Source organism: Ceratotherium simum, chromosome 4, assembly GCF_057802395.1.
Source record: "Ceratotherium simum simum isolate JZ-2026a chromosome 4, ASM5780239v1, whole genome shotgun sequence".
Taxonomy (NCBI): Eukaryota; Metazoa; Chordata; class Mammalia; order Perissodactyla; family Rhinocerotidae; genus Ceratotherium; species Ceratotherium simum.
The window spans coordinates 50529040-50551985 of NC_141903.1; the positions used below are offsets into that span (position 1 = coordinate 50529040).

Below are 22946 nucleotides of genomic sequence, written 5' to 3' on the forward strand. Positions count from 1 at the left end.
GAAGATGCTAGCTGCTGGCTTTGATAAAGAAAGGGTCATGAGCCCAATGTATTCTCCCTACAGCCTGTGGACACTTTGATTTTAGCTCAGTGAAACTCATTTTGGACTTCTGACCTTGAGATGTATAGGATAATAAATTTGTATTGTTTTAAGCCATTAAGTTTGTGCTAATTTGTTACAGCAGCAATAGGAAACTAAAACACTGCCTCTAAAATAGAATTAATTTTAATGTTCTAATTAAAAACTTGGAAAAACCTACTGAGGCTGTTCCTTTACTACACATGCAAAGAAACAGCATAATAAACACTAAGAAAAGGCATATGCTTAAACCCCAGCAGCTAAAACTGTAATAAAAAATTCTTCCCATACATGAGAATACATTCACCACTAACCATTCCAGGCTGAAGTTTATTGCACATCATGAAAAAGAAGGTGTCTTTGTGCATTTCAAAGATGAGCACTTTCAGTTCAAGACACTAGGCTGAGCCTGTATTTGCCTCCTCTCTCCATACCTGAAGTGCCATTAAAATAATAGTGTGAGAGTGCTAGCTGCAAACTCCAAATCTATTCTCCTTGTCATCTTCACCAACAGAACTCCTATATTATTGGGAACGATAATATATTCAGCTAAATTCAGCTAAAAAGCTATATTTCCCAAACCCCCTTGCAGAGAGTGGAAGCCAATGGTAATTAGAAGTCACTGAGAAGAGCTTTCCATAAAAACTCTTTTAAAGTGGAACAGACTCAGCTAGCTTGCACCTTCTGTCCTACCCTCTTTCACCAACTTCCTGCCTAGAATGTGACCATGATGGCTAGAGCTGCAGCAACCATATGCACCATGAGGCAACTCGGAGGATGAAAGACAGGTGTTTCAGATGACTGAGCAGAAAGAAAGAAGGAGTCATGTGCCTGACAGCCACCTGGAGCAGCCACAAGAGCCCCGAATGGCCTACCTCCAGAATTGTTTTTTGAGATGAGAAAAAAATCCGCTTTTTTTTAAGGTTACTAGTATTTGGACTTTCTGTTTTATACCTGAATTTAATCCTGATAGACATAAAAAAAAAAAGGCAAAAGGTCAAAGGGAATAGGACACAGAAGAATGAAGAGAATAGGCAGGGAGGAAGGAGAAATCACCAAGTGAGAAATTAACAACTTTGTAAAAGACAGCAAGCAGGACCATGTCAACGAGTAAAATAGAGCAGAGGAAGCCCCAGCCCAGAATAGCTCAAGAAGGGGATTGCAAAGAGTTTGAACCCCAATCTCGTCAGCAGATCCGAGAGTCTTGTGCTCAGGACCGGCATAAGAGGAGAAGAGAACAAGAAGATGGATTAGACCACGCCATGGTCTGTGCCAATGGACTCTCTACCTCTACCCCCCATAAGCAGAGTGACTAGCAGCCTGGTTTTACCTCTAACACACATACTCCTACTGCATAAAAAGGGTCAATATTCCCAAAGAAAATGAATGAAGTGTCTGGGTTAAACAAGGGTGTCTGCCATTCTAGTCATTCTGGCTTTCCTGGGGCCTCCAGCCTAATAGCTGGCTCTCTCCCCTCATTCCCTATAATGAAGCCCTCCAGTCAACACACCCTACAGAAGGACCAGACTTATGTACTCAAGGCAGAGGAACCAGTGACAAATACCCAGAATAATTAATCTAGCTTAATGGCAATCGAGGATCGCTTTCATAGGAGAGCCAGCACTAGGAAAGAGAAAGGACAAGAAAAACGAGTAGAACAACTAATCCCAAAGGAAGGAGATAAATCAAATAACAGAAGAGATCTTTAAAAATTCTATTTATTATCTGCAGAGAGATTTGAGAAGATACTACTTCTATAAAACAAGAACAGGTTGTTATGAAAAAGAAACAATCAGAAAAGAAGAAAGAGATTTTGGAAATTAAAAACATGACTCAGAAATAAAAAATTAAAAGAGGGAGCCTATAAAATCATGGAAGTCTTTCAAAGTGTAGAACAAAGTGAGAGAAAAAGTAGGTGAAAAAATAAAACACTAAAAGGATTAATCAAGAAAGCTTAACAAAATTAATAAGCATTCCATAAAGAATAAGAGAAATTCTTAAAGAAATAATAAAACAAAATTTTACAAGACCTAATATATGTCTTCAGATTAAGACCCCATTGAGTACCAGCATAATGAATAAAAAGAGACCCACACCTACCAACATTTATCTGTTGAGATTTCAGAATATTAAGGACAGAGATAAGACAGAGGGGAAAACATTAGGTGGCAAATAAAGGAAGAAGAACTGCAGGGGCAACTGACTTCTCATCAGCAACAGTGGACGCCAGAAGATCAAGCCCTCAAAGATCTAACTCAAAAATGGATTTCTACAACCAGCCACCATCAGCCAAGGGTGAGAAAACAAATGCATTTTCAGACATTGAAGGACTCAGAAGGTTTACCTCCCATGCCTTCTTTTACACAAAGTTGAGCATGTGATTTCAGAAAACAGAGATTAAAGCAAGGAAGAGGAAAAACAAGATCAGGGCTCATAGCTCCACCCCATCAGCATGGGAAGGGAAATCCAAGGCTGGCTAGGCAGCCTAGAGAACTATCAGTCTAGGCTGGAGCAGAAGGTCAGCAGATTTGGAGAGGGGCTTCTTGGAAGAAGGCTGATTCCATGCAGTAGAGAGTACAGAGAAGATGGATAAATCTTAGGATTTGTTAAAGTACACCATTCTTTTAGAAAAATTATTAGAAAAAATAATTTCCAGGGAAAACAAAGAGCCCCTGATGAAGGTCACGGAAGAGAAGGCACTGAGCTCTTCCCATGTATTATTCTGGTGCTAGAGACACTTCTGCCCTCATGGGGCTCACATACCAGGAAACAGACAATAAACAACAAGCAAGTTAATAAAACAGGGTGGGAGCAGAGAGTAACAGAAGAGGGTGTGTTTTGGGGGCAGTTGAGGAAGGCCTGTGTGAGGTGGGAATGTCTGAGGAGTGACCTGAATCATGCTGGGAGGGAGTGAGGTAAGGAGCTGGAGAAGGAACGTTACAGCAGAGACAGAGCAATGGAAACGGAGGGCCAAGCTTGGTGTTCAAAACAGAGCAAGGAGGGACGAGTTCTGAGAGGTGGCGACTATAGGGCCTTGGAGGCCAAGGCGAGAATTTGCATATCATTTTAATGGGAAGCAAACTGAATGGCTTGAGAAAGGAAATGACCTGATATAAGTTTTAGAGATTATGCTGGATTCTATAAGTAACATGGACTATAAGGGAGGTGGGAGTCAGAGCAGGGCCACTAGTAAGAAACTTCTGCAGAAGTCCAGGCAAGGGATGACGGTGATTTGGACTATGGTCCTGGCAGTGGAGGTGAGGAGAAGTAGGCTGTGGGAGGATGTGGCAAGTCGAGGTGATCAGAATGACCTCCATGGGGTGATCAGAACGACTTCACTTTTAGGTTTCTGACCTCACCTGGCAGCTATATATTGGGTGATCCGGCTGCTGTTTATTGCAAGGCAGTAGAATGCCAGGTTTAGGATAAGTGGCAGAGAACATTAGTTATCTCCCTAAATCCACTGTCCCTGTCTTCTACAGAGATTTCCAGCTGAGTACACGACCACCCAGAATAAAGAACACAGTCCCCGATCTCCCGTGGAGCTATGTGTGGCCAAAACGACTGAACTCTGGTCAAAGGCAGGTAAACAGGCATGTGAGTGCAACTTTCAGGAAGTTCTTAAAGGAAAGAACTGTTTCCTCCTTTCCTTCCCTCCTTCCTTAATGTCACCATTATTTTGATTTTAGAGTTACTTTCAGCTAAATCTAATCCCACACGAGGAAGGGATATGGTTGATACTGCTAGTTGCCTACCCAATATTCGGTCCCTACTTCTTCTTGCAAAAAAAACCCCAGTGTCATTCAGAGTGCCAACATGCTGAGTGAAAAATCTTGATTTCTCAAGTTGCCTTGTGATTAGGATGGTCATGTGACAGAGTTGTTAATGAAATGTAGTACAAGACTACTGGGAAGGGCTCCTGCTTTCCTCACAAAAGGAAATAGCTCTTTTTCTTGCCAGAAATGTGGAAGCAATGCCTAGAGGGACAGCAGCTATGTTATAACCAGAGGGGTGAAAGTCACATGCTGAGGCAAAGATGGCGAAGCAGAAAGATAAAAGTAGCTTGGAATATGGATATTGTGGAACTGCTACATCAACTTGTGCTGTCTGCCTTTAGTTTTCTTGCAATGTGAGAAAAATCAATTTCTTATGTGTTTAAGAAATTTAGCCAGGTTTCTATTATATCCAACCAGAGATAATCCTGACATAAAGCAACCAATTGTTCAGTTTCTGTGATTTTAAGTCAGTGATGCCCAATAGGCATCCAAGTGGAGATAACGTACAGGCAGTTGAATATGAGTCTGTAAATCTGGGAGTCAGAATGCGTAAGTGGTATTTAGAGCCATGGAGCCAGACGAGATGACATTGGGAGTTACACACAGATGGAGAAAAAGGGCTGTGATGGGCAGAATCGGAAGACGGCCCCCAAGACCCCTGACTCTTGGTGTACATGCCCCACATAATCCTTCCCTTATAGTGGATGCGCCTGTGAATGTGGTGGAATAGTCACTCCCTTGATTAGGTTACATTTCACAAGACCGAGTCCTAGTAGATTGCTGGCTTTGAAGAAGTAAGCTGCCATGTTATGCCAGGGCCACATGGCTAGGACTTGAGGGTGGCCTCCAGGAGCTGAGAGCTGCCCCAGCCAACAATCAGCAAGAAAAAAGGGACTTCAGTCCCACAACTGCAAGGAAGTGAATTCCACATAAATGAGCGTGGAAGAGGACCCCGAGCCTCAGATGAGATCACAGCCTTGGCGACACCTTGATTTCAGCCTGGTGAGACCCTGAGCGGAGAATCCAACAAATCTGTTCCCAGACTCCTGACCCCCAGAAACTCAGAGATAACACATTTGTGTTGTTCTAAGATGCTAGATTTGTGGTAATCTGTTATGCTGCAATAGAAAATTAATACAAGGGCTGAAGTCTAAGATATCCCACTCTGAGAAGCAGGGAAGAGAAGCAGGGCAAGCCGTGAGGAGGGGGTGAAACAGTATGTTTATCAGGAAAGTGTTTCTAGAAGGGGCATGATCAGGCTGCACTGAGTGATGCCAGGAAATCAAAATCTGTGGGTAAAGAGAGAGTGGGAAGCGGGAAAGTAGAGGCTCCTCTTTCGAGGAGTTATACCAAGAGAGAAGGAGAGCAAAGGTGGGTTTTATTTTGTTAAATGAAAAATATACCATGTTCATTTATTGATGCAATTGATCCAATATTAAGGGGGAAATTGATAATGAGAGAGAGAGAAGGAATTTATGATGGTCTGTAAGGGAATAAATATATATCTCATCTCTACACTATTTGAGGTATCTCTCAAACAAGGACAAGGCTAAAAATGCTAAATTATTCTGTGGTAATAAGCTTACTAAGTTTCAATTTAAACATAAAGAAACTTCCCTTAAAACTAATGAATCACCACATTTCTTATATTTCAGAATAGAAAATCAACTCCTTTACCTCTCTCTCCTTTTCTTTCTTTTTTTTTAAAAAAAATCTTGAAGATATAGTACTGAAAACAATTTTCCTTTTTCTTTCTGTCAGGAGTACTGAGGAAGCCGATCATCCCAGCTGCGGGGATCTGTGACAGCATTTGTAGGTGAGTAATGAATTGCTTTAGATGAGGAGAGACAAACCCGAGACAATATGTTTCCAGTAGGGCTCAGCTGCTTACAAGATAAATACCCCTCTGCCACTCGTCCGATGATTAACTGTTCTGGCCCTGCTGTGTCCAGCCAAACGGCCTTTCTGATCCACGCAGATAGCTAGCAGATTCCACGATACCACAAACACAAGCCTGACGTGACCACTCTCTTTCCTTTTCACACTGTTAGAAGAGTTAACCCAGAACTTACTCCATACAGACCTGATGCATATATGTTGATTATAATCATTACTTTCCACAGAAAAGAACAAAAATACTTTCCCCAAGCACATGAAAAAAAAGATGAAAAAGAAAAAAAAAGTTAAGAAGTGGGGAACATTTGAGGTAAAATTTAATCTTTTACTCCATATTGTCACCCCTATATTGTCACCCCTATATCCTCAGGGTTCCCTCTAAAGACACTACACACGGTGCTATACTCCTAGTTTAACCCCATATGGCAATTTTTGGGTTCTTCTGAAATATGTACTTCATTAAACTAAACACGAGAATGCAATATTTTACTCAAGCCAAAAGTAGGCAAGAACAAGAATGAGGACAGTTGATTTAGGAATGAACCAGCACCATATTCCTCTGAAACCTTTGTGAGTAAAAGGATGGATGGAACTGACAGGAAACAGCTGTGAAGGCATGCAAAATCTGCTTAGCAGTGTGCCATGTAGGGAAGGCTTTTCTCCACACCCATGGTTTTGGACCTAGGGAGGTGAGGCTGTTGTCAAGGACTGCCATTTCAAGTGGTACCTTACTTGGCTGTAGTGGGGCATGAGCAGGTGTCGCTGGGGCACAGAGAAAGCACCTACAAGCTTAAGGCTCACCCTGTCACGACAGCCTGGGCCTGAGCCATAGGGAGAGCATCCAATAATGTTTTTTTTTTTAAAGGATACTCTGCTAAGACTGAACAGAGAAGAACAGGGTGGAGTGTGCTCTGGTTTGAGTGTGGCGGTGGTGTTTTCCCACCCAGCACCAGCAGAGCTACAGGGGACGTGCAGGTGTAACCTGGGGTTAACCACACAGTGAACTAAACTCCCACAATAGAAACTGCGCTTTTCAGCAAAACATTCCTCCAGTAATTCATAAATATGCATAATGTTCTCCAAATATCCCATTTGCCAAATGCTTATTTAAGGAAATATAAATAAGCATTTATATATAAATGTATATATCTTATATATAAAACATATATAAATATATATAAATATATATATCTTCTAGTTAGAGAAAACTTAGGGACAACTATATTTTAATTATCTCTTAAATGTTCTTAATTTAAGTAGAAATCTCTACTCTAAATGGAATAGGAGTTCTACGAACAAAGAGATTAGAGAATAAAAGAAATTCACATGGAAGAAGAACTTGAAATGTTTTAGTTTGGCTTTAACAGATCAGAACTCAGAGGAAAGGATATTCAGCATGACAAAGACAGAGAAGTAGCAATTTTCATATACCGGGATGAAGGGAGAGATTAGCTTGGCCACCACTGATGTTTTCTTAGGAGAAGCAGTGAGAAATAAACTCAGCCAGTAAAGGGGTTTGTGGTAGACAGAATAATGATCCCCTCAAAGATGTCCATGTCCTAGTCCTCAGAACCTGTGAATGTACTACCATACATGGCAAAAGGGGCTTTGCAGGTGGATTAAATCAAGCATCCTGAGATGAGGAGGTCATCTTGGATTATTCAAGTAGGCCCAATCGGGGAAGAAGTGTCAAAGTCAGAGAGAGGAGATGTGATGATGGAAGCAGAAGTGGGAATGATGTTACTGCTGGATTTGAAGATGGAAGAAGGCCGTGAGCCAAGGAATGTGGGCAGCCTCTATAAGCTGGAAAAGACAAGAAAGTGATTCTCTCCTAGAGCCCCCCAGAGGGAACACAGCTTTGCCAAGATACGTGGAGTAAGATAATAAATGTGTGTTGTTTTAAGCCACTAGTTTGTGGTGATTTGTTACTGCAGTAATAAGAAACCAATATAGGGTTTAAGATTATTGGCCTTGAGAGTCAATGTCCATGATTTGGTAGACAATACAGACCCATATTTGAGCAAAAGAATAAAGATGAAAATAGTGCTTTAGGAAAACTGATCTGCAGTAGAGAATGAATAAGAAGATAAGGATCAGACACTGTTAAAACAATACTTACATAAAGTAGTAAAACTCTGGACTGGGATGGTAGGAATAGAAAATGAAAAATTAAATGGTGCATATTATAGAAATTTGGAAGAATGAATCAACAGGACTCGGTGACACTCTGGATATGGAAGGTAGGAGAAAGGAAAGACCTCCAAGGTGTTGAACCTTGTGGCTTCAGTGCATGTGATGGGGGAGGGTTGTGTCTAAGAGAGACCTTTAAAAATATAACCACACAATATGAATTCTCAAACTTCTACAGGCATTAAGATCATCTGGGATACTGGTTTAACATGCAGATTACTGGGCTCCATCACAAACATTCCGATTCAGTATATCTGGGTGGTACCCAGGAACGCGCACTTTAATAAACACTGTTCTGATTCAGGTGATCCAAAGTTCACACTTTGAAAAATACCAATCTAGAAAAACTCAAAGAAAATGGTATCAAATACTCATCATAGCTCTTGAAGAAATGATTAATCTTATATGAAATCTGAAAGGGTGAAAATTGACATATTAAACAACATAAAAATTTAAAATGTTTGCAAATTACAATAAATATCATAGCCAAAATAAAAAAGTCCTTGGTGAAAAATACTTTCAGCAAATGGCTAATATTTTCTTAACAGGCCACACAAACTAATGAGCAAAAACAACTGAGACCCCTGGCAGATAAATGGGAAAGCACGTAAATAAAATTCCAAAAAGAGGGACCACAATCATAAACAAACTTAAGAAATACCAATTAAAACAGCAACAAGGCAACAAATATTGCTTGCTAAATAAATAAATATCATTTTGGGGGTAATATTCAAAGGTGATGAGATGTATCATACATTCACACTTGCTGGTTGCATTATAATCTGCTATAACCATTTTGGAAAAAACTTAATTTGGCAACATATATCAGGAGCTGTAAAAATTGCCATACTTTTTGACAGAGAATGCTTCTTTTTATAATCTAGCTTAAGGAAATAGCCTTAAATATGGGGAAAAAATTGCATGTCAGGAAGTGTATCAATTATTAGAAGGTTACCATGTGATGCACATGATTTCATTTCTTTCATAAAACAATCCTATGAAGTTAGTTATTATTCCTACCCTAAAAATGGGCAAGCTGAGGCACAGAAAGATCATATAACTTGCTCCAAGGACTTAAAGGGCTAGGAAGAGATGAAGGCAGGCTCAGGAACATTCTGCTTCCAGAGCTTGCACACTTAACTTCCACACCATAGTTACCACCATGTGGGAACATGGTTAGCACAGCAGCATTTGTTTTATTAAAGAACGCAAGAAAAGAAAGAAGGAAAACAGCAAGTGTATTAAGATAGTAGAAATATGTGTGGGTAACAATGGGTTATTTCCCTTGCCCCCAAACTTTCTGTAAGATTTACCTTTACAATCCAAAAATTACTTGAGGGGAGGAAAATAACGCACAGAGGAAAAAAAAAAAAAAAACCACAAAACTCCTGAAATTTTCCAAAAAATAGAAAAAAATTCTAAGAAAAGTGTAAACAATTAGGATAGTGTTTTCATACTTTAATATCAACAATTATAAAAGTTTAGGAGAAGTAATAATCACTAAGAACTTTCTTCAGACAACCAGATGAACTGTCAAATGGGTAATGGTTTTAGTTTCTGCCTAAAAATTAGCTTAACAATAGCCAGGAGGCATTTTTGTGTGTTTGTGGCACATGAAGAAGAGCTGTGCATCTGCTATTCTAAAAGTGTAAAGTACTTGTCAATAGCTCATATATTATTTTAGAATTAACTTGGAGACATTGGCTAAACACTTTTAGCAAGTGAGAAATACAATGTAAAGTTAAGGTAAATCAGGTCACAGGCAACAGAGCAAATTGCATCCACCACAGAAACAGTTGAATATTTCAAGAAAATTAAATGAGAATAGATTTAATGGCATTTAAAGGGAAGATATTTTATGTAAAAACAAAACATTCAAAGCACATCACAAAATTCAAACATGGAAGTTCAGGAACCAAAATTCTAATGAAGAGAAGTTGTACAACGTGGCAGCAGGAATCAGTAAAGCTTGTATATTCTGATTTTTTTGCTTATTTCAATCCTTCTTAACATACAATTTTACAGTCAAGATTACAGGTTTATGTTTATTTTTACACCACCATTATTTGTACTTAACTGTCTTTTATAGTTAACTTTTTGCCAAATCTACTACAATTACACTGGGGCATGTAAAGGAGACTTCTAGCAGCTGCTTTCTGCTCTATAATACGTAACATTAGATAGAGTCTTTCAACTAAAGCTCTGCCCCACAAATCTCTTTTTTTCTCTATGTCCCTGCTAAAAACACGCAAAATGGAGAGATTTGAGAATTTCTACTTTCTCAACTCTAGTAGGCCTGATGATATAATTAAAAGAAGAGCAAAAATTATTAACAGAGCTGCAAAAATTGAGAGAAAAGCCCTACAAAATCTAGGAATGTTTTTCTGACCGTGAATATCTAAGAACTGCCTACAATCATGCGAGAGAGGGTCCTCTTCTGCAGAAGAAAATAAATCGTATTAGAGAAAAGAACAGGGGAACAACTCTCAACTCGTGAGAACCACAGGCAGCCTTTCTCAAGGCAGGCCTAATTGGCAGTCACCCAGCTGTGCCTGTGTGGAGTTGGTCCCCTAGTATCTGGTGGGGACAGCTGGGCTGTGTTGGGGTCATGAGGAGCTGGGCGCTGACCCGGGAGATGAGGAAGGAGGTTTGTGTGTGACAAGCTGCCTGGTCCAGACTCTGGTCATCAGAAGGACCCAGCAGAAATCTCTCTAGAATGTGTTTTCTCAAAAAACAAGTAAAAAAAAATAGAATTTCTTGAGAAGGAAGTGAGACCCAGACTCCAGGTTTGTTTTTCTTTGAGGTCCCTGCATTGATGCTTTTGTGATGCCGGCTGGCAACACCAGGCCGACATCTGAGCTCACCTGTGTTGTTTCTTTTGGAAGTTAACCCGGATATAATAAAATTTTAATTGGAGAATTAAATGTAAATTATCCCCTGCTATCCTAACAGAAAAGTGTACAGATAACTTAGAGCTCCTCTTTAAAAGAAAACAGAGGGAAATAGTCTCACTAATTTCTCAATAATATCCTGTTAAAGCTTTTACTCAATACTCTATTCTCCTGACCAAAAAAAGCAGGAAAATTTAATTTTAAAAAATGCTAAAGAACTTTTAATACAGAGTAAGCACACTATCACATCATTTACATACTGACTTTCCCAGAAAATCTGAGAGGTCTTTAATGAAATTAAAAGAACAGTGGCTTTCTTAACATTCTTACTTAGTATCTTCCCATCTAACTTTTTACTTAATAAAGTAACGAAAGTGAAGATATTGAATTATGGCATACATTGTATATGTGTGTGTGTGTGAATACATATAAATACGTCTATATGAAAGAAAAAATGATAAAATTGCACTAACTCATACACAGTGATTTTTCTGGGCAATTTCATGAGGTATTTCCAGTTATTAAGGTAATTTCAGCATCCCAATAATAATTTATAACCTGCAAAACATTAAATTTTGGTAGAAAATAAAAAAGTATTCACTCTTCTATTCTTTACTGACCATTTTTCCAAAAACTCAGCAATTCCTTTTGCATTCTTGTTTCTTTTTATCTAAGACTTTTAACGAAATGAATTTGAGAACCGAGACACTAGTCTTGTCGAGTGGCCTTTACAATTCAAATGAAGGCTACAAGCCTCCTTTTATACGTTCCCCAAACAGTCCTTGAATACATGTGACATATATGTTATCTTTTCCAGGTACAAGTAAGTATAAGTTGATTTTAATAAATTTCTTCCTATAAAATGATCCTTTGCTTTATATTTACCCTTTTTGTAAAGCACATTCAGTATATTTTATGGATAAACTAGGATCTTGTCTTATTCTTTCTGAACCTACAACACCCAGCACAGTACACTGCAAACAGCTTGCCACCTCACATCTATTTATGTAAAAGATCGTAAGAGAAAACCCACCGACTCAAAAAGCACACTTTTAAAGGACTGAATAATTTATTTTAAAAGGAAATTAACTTCATGATAGAAGAAATCATACTGTCCCAAGCACTATTAATGCTCTTAGGAACCACAGAAAGCAGTCTTAATGTTATACCATCTGCCATATAGATAAAAGGAAAAAAAAAGTTACCTTTTTGTGCAAGGCATGAAATTCGCTGTACCTTTTTTCAACAAAATGTTTTCTTCCATTCATTAGCACTTCTATCTTAAACACCTAAGGAAAAAATTAAAAAGATTAATTCCGCCCATTCAAAACCCTCAATTGTCTGATGTGGTAAGTTTGTGACCATGATATATTTCATCCCTTTAATTACAAGAGCTGATCCCCCAAAACCCAGAAGGCTCAGGAGACCCTGGCCCAACAGCTCTGATTAATGAGCACTCAAGCCAAATGCTCACTAACAAACTGCATTATCCCAGCAACGTGTCTAATAACAACGGAAACTTAAATGCGTTAAAATGCTCCAGAACTTTTTAATCAGAGAATGGTCCTCCCTTAAAATTATTTCACCCAACGCCTACGATGACATCGAAATACAAGTGTGATGCAACAGCAACAGTCTGGTAAAAATCGCAGGTCCGCGGCGTCCCATTATGAGTATTTCAGTGACAGCAGTGCTGTGTCATGTATAAGACAATCATGCAAACAGTAGTGCATTTTAGGTTAATTTCTTCCTAACCTGCATATTCATCTCTAGTCTCAGCTGGGCTTATTCTGCTGTTTGCAAAAAGGGAAGATGCAGCAAAGGTTCATTTTCCCTGCATGATCCGAGTGACAGCTTGTGCTCCCACCTCCAGAAGGTTGAAAGGCCAGATGAAAAGGCTCTCTGGGTGTGCTAATTAGTAGGCACTAACATGACATTTTCTTGATTCTTAGGTCAGTGGGTCAAGACTGGGAATAAGGGACGAGAAATATTGTGAAATGCTCATGAAAACACAATGTTAAGGTGGGGTGGTGGATGGATGCTTGGCAGGAGCTAAAGAGAAGGTGTGCTCTGTTATTTTCAAGAGTTTGTCATTGACTCCTGTTTTGCTGAGTGAGTTTGTCAACACCAAGATGAAGCAATATTGTTCAATGACTTAGTAAGCCTAATTTCCTGTCTCAATTGCCATTCTGAAAAAAACAAAACTAAACTAAAGTTGAGGTCTCAAGACTGAAGAGTATTAAAAGCACGCTTACTTTAACCCTAAAAAGAACTACTTAGAGTTAACATATGAGATACAAGGTCACACATCTTCGTTATGAAAATAGATCCCTGTGGCTCTATATTTCAGCCTTATATGTAAGTATGACTCTTTTGGGAAGCCAGAAATTATGTCATGAAACATAATATGTGTTTGTATTTTTGTACTTCTTCGAATCAGAAACAAAATCTTCTGTTGCACGACTCAGTTTAAGAAACCTGCGTTTATTAAATAAGTGGTAAATTTTTACCAATTTAATCAATATTTTATACTAACATTTGGTTTTTCAAGAAGTCTCCCTAAAAAGTAGTTTTCTTTGGCGAATCACTGAAAATTTTTCTTCTAAAAACATATGCATATGTTTCAAACTCGCAGATATAAGTACACTATTTTTTTTTTAGAAAATAATTCTGTTTACTAATTTGCTAAAGAAAATTATTCTTCTTCAAAAACCTTGCCAGGAATAGAATGAGGAAAATACCCTGAGAAACACAAACAAAAGAAGCACAGCTTCCATTGGAGGCTTTGTTAATATGATACAGAGCCCCTTTTTTCAGTGTCAGGGCCCAGATTTAAATCAGGACAATGTAGCAGCAATGACAGCAGTTTCCATCTGCTGAGCCGCATGAAATAAAGGAAGTTATCTTCCGAGTTCAGTTACTTGAGGCTTCATCACAAAAACCACCACTTTAATTGGCATGTTTGTTGCAGAATCCATAAAGGAAGGAGAAAGTTGAGGACTCGGTAAGGCTCAACCTACCAGGTCACCCCTCAAGGTGCCCCCTCTTGAAGGCCAGGGATAAGACACTACACAACAGCTGCTCATGGAATGTCATCCCTTCTATCGACCAGATGGTCCCATCACCAAGTTCCACAGTTACTTTTCACAATCACTAAATTCAGGGGGCAAGGGGAGGAGGTACACACACACACAGAGGAAAGTATATGATAAATTTTAATTCTAATATTTTTATTATGTTGCCATTTAAAAAATGCACAATTATACCTCATATTGTGAAGACTTACTTTTAAATTCTGAGAAAACATTTTGGAAAGGAAGTTGGTTAATCAGAATTTCCATGACAATGTGAAGCATGAAATGGAGTCAATTTAATAAATCCTGTTTTCCTGAATTCCATACCAGATTTTTTTTAAAGAGTTTCTGATACACGTTGTCTCTGCTGCCTGGAAAACCTGTTCCTGCTTTGCTCTCCTGGCAAACTCGCAGTGGTTGTCATCTACCTCTAAGGTGTGGGCAGCACAGGATGATGTAGGGAAAGCACGCAGCACAGTATCTGGAATCCATTCATTTATTTAACAGGTATTTACTGAGTGACTACAACGTGCCCAGGAGTTGTTCTAGGCTCTGGGGATTCAGCAGTGAACAAAACAGACAAGAGCCCAGCCTCATGGAGTGTACATCCTATCTAGAGACGGAGGCCGACTATACACATGTGAATGAATATGGTGAAGTCAAGACATAAGAAGTGCTGGGAGGAGCAATGCAGCAGGGTAAGGAGACAGAGCTGGACAAGGGTGCTGTTTTAGACAGTGTAGTCAGAGAAGGCCTCCGTGAGCAGAGAGGCGGCGAGAGGTACAAAGTCCCTGACAAGAGTTGAATGTGGCTGCCTTTGAAATTTTGGACTGGGAGTGGGTGGACAAGAACTATTTGTTTTCAATCTTATTTTTTAAAAAAATTTTAAGTTAAAATCTAGTGCAGGATGATTTCCACTTCTGGCCAAGATGGAGTAATGGGGAGCAGATTCACCCTCCTACTAAAAACTGGGACAAAATATGTGGAAAAAATGGCTCTCAAGACATTGGACATGAGGAAATGAAGGACTGTAAGAGATGGGAAACAAACAAGGTGAGCCCTATGATTATCCCAGGCAGAGCCCTGAGGTCCCCTGAGTTAGGGAGAGGGAGGGGGGAGTCCGGGGAAGCCAAGGTGGTTCCAGTTCTCAGGGCAGGGTATTGAAGAGGAGTGAGCTACACACAGAGAGGACTCCTGCAACCTGCCAGAGGTCTCCCTCCAGCAGCTGAATCCCCATCAGCACATGGGACGGGGGCAACTACCTGAGGATGGGAAGAGATTAGAGAGAACAGTGCTCAGAGCTCACAGACAACTGGGCATAGTGCCTATTCCCAAAAGCCAGGGTAGAAAACCTTATCATTCATGAGGCATTAGAGACTCAGGAGGGTCTTGCCTCAGTAGTGGGGCAAAATTAGCTGTAGACTAAAAGCTCTTTTAGACTAGTGTAACAAAGCTTAAAAGCTAGACCTGAAGAAAGCTAACTTTCCGAGTAACTTAACTGCATGTCAAAACAAAGCTCAAAAATATTTTTAGGAATATAAAAATATCCAGCACCCAACAAGTTAAAATTTATAAAGTATGGCATCCAATCAAAAAGAAATAGGAAAATTCAACTCATAATGAGAAGAAAAACCAATTAATACAAACTGATCCAGAAATGATACAGATGATAAAATTAGTACACAAAGTATCAAAATCATTATTATAAGGGACTTTCTTATGTTCAAGAATCCAGAGGAAAGGCAGACCATGTTAAGTGGAGGCATGGAAGATATAAATAAGAAGACAATAGGTCTGGGTCCTGTTGATGAAATCAACAATGTCTATGATTTAAAAAAAAACATAGCTGGGATTAATAGCTGATTAGACACTGCAGAAGAAAAGATAAATAAGCTTAAAGACCCAGCAATAGAAAATGTCCAAAACGAAATAGAGAGAGGGAAAAAACTAAAAAATAAATAAACAGAGCATCAGTGAACTACGGGACAACTTTAAACAGCAAAACGTACGTATAATTGGAGTTCCCATAAAAATGTGTGTATAATTATGTATAAAGGGAGTCCTCTTCCCATAAGGGAGAGAAGGGGTCAGGGGTTGGGGAGAAAGACATATGAATTTGAAGAAATCATGATCAAAATTTTTCCCAATTTGATGGAAACTATAAACCCACATCCAAGAAGACCAATTGACCCAAGCACAAGAAACATGGGGGGAAAAAAACAGAAATTCAAGGCAAAAAATAATTAAATTGTTTAAAACCAGTAAGAAAGAGAAAATCTGAAGAGCAGCCAGAGAAAAAAGAGACACTATGTAGAAGAGGAAGAAAAATAAGTTTGATAACAAATTTCTCAAATATTTCTATAAATAACCAAGCTTATAAGAGTGATTCAATGCATATATACTTCAGTTATGTTTTAAACTTAATAGAAATATGTTCTATGTAAAGTAGCATGCATAAAGTAAAATGTACAATTTAAGGCCAATTAAATTTTTAATCATTATTTTTAAAGTTTTTAGGTAATTTTTCCCAGTCAAATGCTAATAATAGTAATAACACTAACAACAAAGACTTATATAGCACTTATCATGTGCAGGCACTGTTCCTAGCTCTTTACTCATAAGAATCACTCATTTAATTCTCACAACTTCATATGAGATAGGTACTATTATCCCCATTTTACAGGTAAGGAAACTGAGGCATGGATTAAGTATCTTGCCCATGGTAGAGGTGCATTTTGAACCCAGAGATCTGGTTCTTGAATCTGCTTTCTTAATCACTGCACAATACTGACTCCCAGTGAACAGCTTCCTTACATGGTCCTATTCACTGGGGGAAATAAAACACTTGGATGTGGGAGAAATCCCAGGATCATTCTGGAGTGATGACAATACCCTCCATCCATTCTCCTCCCAAGGTTCTATCTTCTGGAGGGGGCTTTGCAAGAACACAGGACACTTGGCAGGGAGGGTGGTGGTGGTGGCAGGAGGTCTCTACCTCCAGCTATTTGGAGCCTGTGATTCTCTCAATCCAACCAGAACACTGATCTATATAAAAAGCATAGAACAATGTAGAGCAGAGTGATACTTCTTTATATTACCTCTTCTTATCAGGATCTGTGCCCACACCACCCCCTCAATCTCCTTACACTGTGGTTCCAAATCTTAGCTTGTATGGTTTTTGCTATAAAAATAATACGTGCTTATGGAAAAAAAATTTCAAAAAGTCCAAAGAATATAAACTGAAAAGTATAAATTTCTTACACAAGAGAATTGTCTAAGTCCTTGCCAACTCAAGAGGCATCATAAATATCCTTTTAAAAATTGTCTATATACATATAAGCTCTGTATGTACACATATATACAGAAATTATTTTATTTTCTTACACAACTGAAGCCACATCATATAGTTCTACTACTTTACGTTTTTTACTACTTTTATTTTATATATTTAAAACACATCGGGCATCTTTATCAGGACATTTTGACATGCCTCATTCGCTAATGGCTACATAGTATACCTAGGTATGACTGTTATCATACTTATTTAATTAGGACCCTAGGGCATATAATAAGTTACTGTACTATTTTGCTCGCGTTCTCTCTCTATATATCATCCTTGTTCCTGTATGTGGACTTACATACATACACATACAGAATAAATTACCAAAAATTTTGCCCAATTTACCCTCTCGAATGTCCTAAGTTACACTGCCACCAATAGGATATAGAATGTCTGGCCCATCCTGATTAACACTGGCCATTAGTCACTTCAGCAATCTGATGAGTGAAATGAGAACTAACTGGGTATATTTTGACGAGTGTGTATAGTGCCATAAGTTTCCACTCCAACTATCTCACATAAAAGTACATAGAGGCTCGACCTACCTGTCTAACCCTCTACTCATAAAGACATCCTTGCCCTCAGAGATTTCCAGAAATCTCTCTGTATAAAGCAAGGGAAGCTTCATGTAACTAAATAAACATATTAAGCTTCCATTTAGGTTTGCTTAAAAAACGCAAATTATATTGTTCATGTGACTAAACTCTAGCCACAGTCCTAGGAACAATATTAAGTCCTTAGAATTCAAATTGAAAAGAAAAATAAATACTACTTTAAAGGGAAGATTTTTATTTGTAAGTGTGGTTTTGATTACACGTTAGAGGCATTTTTTTTTCCTTTGCGGTAATATGTCTGAAATTACTCTGGAAGTCAATGATAAAATCTTTCAATATTTGAGTTTACACCCAATTTTTCAGGAATATATCGAAGAAATAAAATAAGCTAAAGAAGGACTTAACCCATATTCCAGGTTGAATGGTGTCTGTCTTCAGAAGCTTACAAAGTTATTCATTTCTAATTAAAGCAAAAGATATTTAATAAATAACTTAAGTGGCTTCCAAATACAGATGAGGATTCTATATACAAATAAAGTTTTAAGTCCAGTGTTCCAAGTAGTTTGAGTCACTAAATTGTTATGCTGAGAATCTAAGATACACGTGAAGGACAACTACCAGCTTTGAACATGACTTTTCTTATATGTATGTTAACGCTTGTTCAAATGAAACAAGATGAACCAAATATTAACTCTGGGCTTGAAATCAACGTATTCTCCTTCTTAAGTAAGAATAAGCATGAAAGATACAATAAAATTAAAAAGGTTGTTATTCCACTATAAAAAGTTATATCTCTAAAAGAGCAATTTATTGAGTGCCTATTGGGGGCCAGACTCTCAATGGGTATTCATTCATATTACACAGATTTTTGTTATGAGGGAAAAATGGTAAGAAACCCTCTAATTATAAATTATTATGATATTCAATGACTAAGTAAATTTACAGTTCAATAAAAAACTAGTGTAAAAGTTTAATTTGTTCCTATTCTGAGATTTAAATCATATTTCCTCTCTTCTAAGATGCCACATTGATAAAGTGAGAAACATTAACTTAATTATATTATTTTTGTGGAGAAGCTGCTAACGTCTTTTTTCTTATGTCTTTGAAAACATCTAAACTTCAGAAATCTTAAAACGTTTTTAATAAAATGATATACTGCTTCAAGTAAACCACCGCTTAAGGAAAGAGAACAATTCTCTAAATTAAACTGCTGTAAATACCTACAGAACATCTGTGTAAGAGTTGGGCATGATTAAATTTATGCGTGTGTATATATTCTTTTAATATGATTCTTCTTTGCAAAGAAAATTCATGATACCAAGATACCAAAAAGGACCCCCCCCAAAATATAAAAAAAATCCCTGATGAAAGAACAAAAAATAAAAAAAAAATAAATAGAGCAAGCGCAATCTTAGGTAGAAAGATCAAAAGGGTTTACCAGACCCCAGGGAAAAATAAGACATCTACCTACTCTGGATTTTTTTTTTAATTACGACAATGAAAAAAGGCACTGCCAGTACACAGATGGAAAAAAAGCAGGAACAAAGATCAGGGTGACCCCAAACTTTTTTTCTGCCACAAGAAATGCCTCCCCAGAAAAAAGTGGAGCAATGTCTGCAGAGTTTTATCAGAATATTATTTTACAATCATCTCAGTTATTATTCACATGTAAAGGCAACAAAAAGGCAATCTCGTTGTGGGCAAACTCAGAACACAAATAACCCACACATTCTTTTTGAAAAAAATTACTGCAAGATGTAGAACTGCCGATGGAAAGATGAATCACAGTAAGAACTCAAAAATATAGGAATATAAAAGGCCAGCCATTGTCGTTGTTATCATCAAAGACTATGATCCAGGGAAGGAGTAAACGAACACAAAGAAAGACAACATTGTAAAGAGGCTGCCGCTCATGAAGAGGCTGAGGACATCTCCAGCAGGAAGCACGCAGTGGTTTCACCGCCATTTGGAGCCAGCCTGCCTTCTCACAGGGTCTCTACAAAGAAAGGGTTTGTGGTTGAAGTAGCTTGGTAAATAGAGAAACAAAAGAATCTACTGAAATCTACAGAAAACCTGGTTCAAAATTATGGCTTCATATGCCTTCAAAGTTTGATGGTGAATGATCTTTAACCCAGAATTCCATATCCAGGCAAATTTTTCACCAAGAATGAGAGTGCTCTTTGCAAACATGCAGGGGTGCAAAAACTGTATGTATTATGTACACATTCAGGAAATTTTCTTTGAAGATTTTTTTTTAAAAAAGGAATTGCAAAAAGAAGCCAAGAAACTGTGGACCTAATCTAGAAATAAAATGGGGGAAAAAGCTCAAAATGGCAGCTTTGCAGCCTAAAAAGTATTCAAATTAGAATAAGAAGCCAGAGGGCTCCAAGAAGAATGCCTTCAAAGGGAAATTCCTTCAAAGAGGAAATAGGTATGATTAATACCAATTATAATTAATAAGGTTTTAGTGATAGTGTCAAAGCATTTGCCTTTTTCTATCAAGAACAAAAAATGTGCTTAAAAATTCCAAGAAAACCAACCAAACAAAACCACATACAATGTAAAGGTCCAAATATAAAGCAAAATAAATGTAATATAGTTTGGTGCAGTTTAAAGAATAAGAGTGTCCATTTGAAATAATGCTTGAAACATTCTCCACTGAGCAGTACAGATTTAGTAATTTATAAGGCTACATTTCCTTCTCTGCAGTTCCAAACACTTGATTATACAGTGAAAATATAAATAAATATATGTACACACACATATATAATTATAATATTGGGAAAATTATTGTGCTCCGTTTTTAGCAATCTATATAGCATAGAAGACAATTATTTTTACAGAACAGCTTGTAAATATTTTAAACCTTGTCAGTATAAAAAATAATGGCATAACTAGCAGAAAATAGGAGATGAATGGGGGAGGAATTGGGCGAAAAGAAGTAAATAGGGTGCAAATGTTTTCATCTTACATAACTGGTAGTCAAAGGATAGTGCTAAAAATGGTGGATGAAGCAAGTGGTTCAAGTTACAAAGTAACAAATAGAAAAAGTTATAATGTTGACTTTTTTACTGATGAAACTAGAATCAGGTACATAGTGGAAACTGAGTATGAGGGTTGGGAAATACAAGGGTGGAGTGAACTAAATTCATATTTCAAAGTGGAGGAACAATAGACATCTTCTAACATTCAAGAAATAGAGATACAGATACGTTGTTATTTAGAGTCATGCTTAAAACAAATTAACAACTTTTCAACTAACTTCTAGTTCTGGAAGGTACATTTTATTTTTCCTTTTACATGTTTATATAGTGTGGGAATTTTTTCCATGTACATGTATTACTTTCAGACAAACTAATAATGGCATAATCCCTGCTAAATGTTTTAGTTTTAAATCTCTCTGGTTATAAAGAAAAAATTTTCTTGAGTTTATTGATATTTATAGCATTACAGGTTTTCAGTCTAAACCTAGTACTGACTAATTTTAGCTGCAGCTCCTTGACTGGTTATTTGATTATGAAAAGTCTTCATTTTTCTTTTCCTCTTAAGCTGTATCTATATGACACAAAAGCAATCAATCCATTCAGGGTGAGGGGAAAAATGCACTCGAATACAGCAGGTCATATATGTTGATTGGCTAACACAGTTTTTCATTTGTTTCAATATCATGTAGCTTTGACTTAGATTTTCTATAAAATGTGAACACTGCTGGTTCTTTGCTTAACTGAGTCATTGTGGCAATAAATCACATATTATGTTAAACAAGCATTCTGGAAGATAGATGCTATATGAGCTTTATTATTCTCTTTTATGACTTGCTTTGAAAGAATGAAAATAAATAAATCTGTATTACTTACTAACGAGCAAATATCTAAATATTTTTGAGCCATAGTATCTTCATTAATAAAATAAGTTGACTACATAAAATACGCATAGAAAGGTAACAAAGGAAATCCGTCAAAATGATGCCTGAGTGGTAGAATTACAAATTATCATAATTTTCTCTATAATCTCTATTTTTCACCAGAGCATATATCATTCTTATAATTAGAAAAAAATTAATCAAATTTCTGCCTACTGGAGTAAATGTAACAAATGATTATTCATTTTTTAATACAACTATCAAGTTCTTAGGAAATTCATTTACGTATTTTCACAGATACTTATTGAGCATCTGCTCTGCTCATGTGCTATAGGTCAGAAGTCCAGTGGGCTCAGCGGTTCTCTGCTTTAAGTCTCACTGGGCTGAAATCAAGAAGCTGGCAGTGCTGGGTTCCCTTCTGGTGGTCCTAGGGCAGAAGAGGCCCCTAGTGGTTCCTTGTGGTTGAAGGACTAAGGTCCCGTTTTCTTGCTGGCTGTCAGCTGAGGGCAGTCCCTAGCTTCTAAAGGCTACCTGAGTTACTTTGTTCATGACCCGCTTTCTCCATCTTCAAAGCCAGCAACAGCAGGTCAAGTCCTTCTCATGTCACATTTCTCTGACCCACGCTTCTGCTTTTCTCTTCCATTTTTAAGGACTCATATGATTATAGTGGGCCCGCTCAGATAATCCAAGATAATCTCCATAATCTCAAGGTCCTTAACTTTAATCACATCTATTACATCCCTTAGATCAGGGAGAAGTCCTAGGCAGAGATACACACTTGGGAGTCTTCAGGGTTTGAATGTAATTTAAAGCCAGAAGACTGGATCTGATCACCTAGGAAGAGAAGTTTATTTAGGGGTCTGTAGATCATAGTAGGGTTTATGGTTTTACCATTTTAGCAATGAGAAGCCTTTGTTGCATTTTAAAAGACCTCCTTTTCCAAATTAAACTTCTCTAGCTCCTATAGCTGTCCTTCAGATGACCTGGTTTTCACGTCTTGCACTACTGACCACTTTCTGGAGAAAGTACAGTTCATCATTATTCCCCCTAAAATGTTGAATAAAGGACTTAAGGAAATACAGGCATTCCCCCAATTAATGAATGGATTGTCCCCAAAATCGACAGTTGAGGTAGTTTAAAACACAGCACGAATTTTCCCATAGAGTCAGTATAAAACATAGATTTCAACTCATAAAAATCCTATTTAGGCCAAAGTATGCATAAATTACAATACTAATACTAGTATTTCACCCACTGGGTCTGCAGTATAACACAGTGGCTAAGG

The 22946-nt window shown here is 37.7% G+C and overlaps 1 protein-coding gene across 5 annotated transcripts in view; it reads right to left on the reverse strand.

Annotated features, from left to right (window-relative positions):
* SNX24 (sorting nexin 24) overlaps positions 1-22946 on the reverse strand; it is a 139184-nt gene that overhangs the window by 52634 nt on the left and 63604 nt on the right. For all 5 annotated transcript variants that reach the window (XM_087429892.1, XM_087429894.1, XM_087429895.1 and 2 more), the window contains one exon: positions 12037-12120. In XM_087429892.1, the coding sequence (XP_087286018.1) occupies positions 12037-12120 (84 nt within the window). The remainder of the gene's footprint in view (positions 1-12036; positions 12121-22946) is intronic.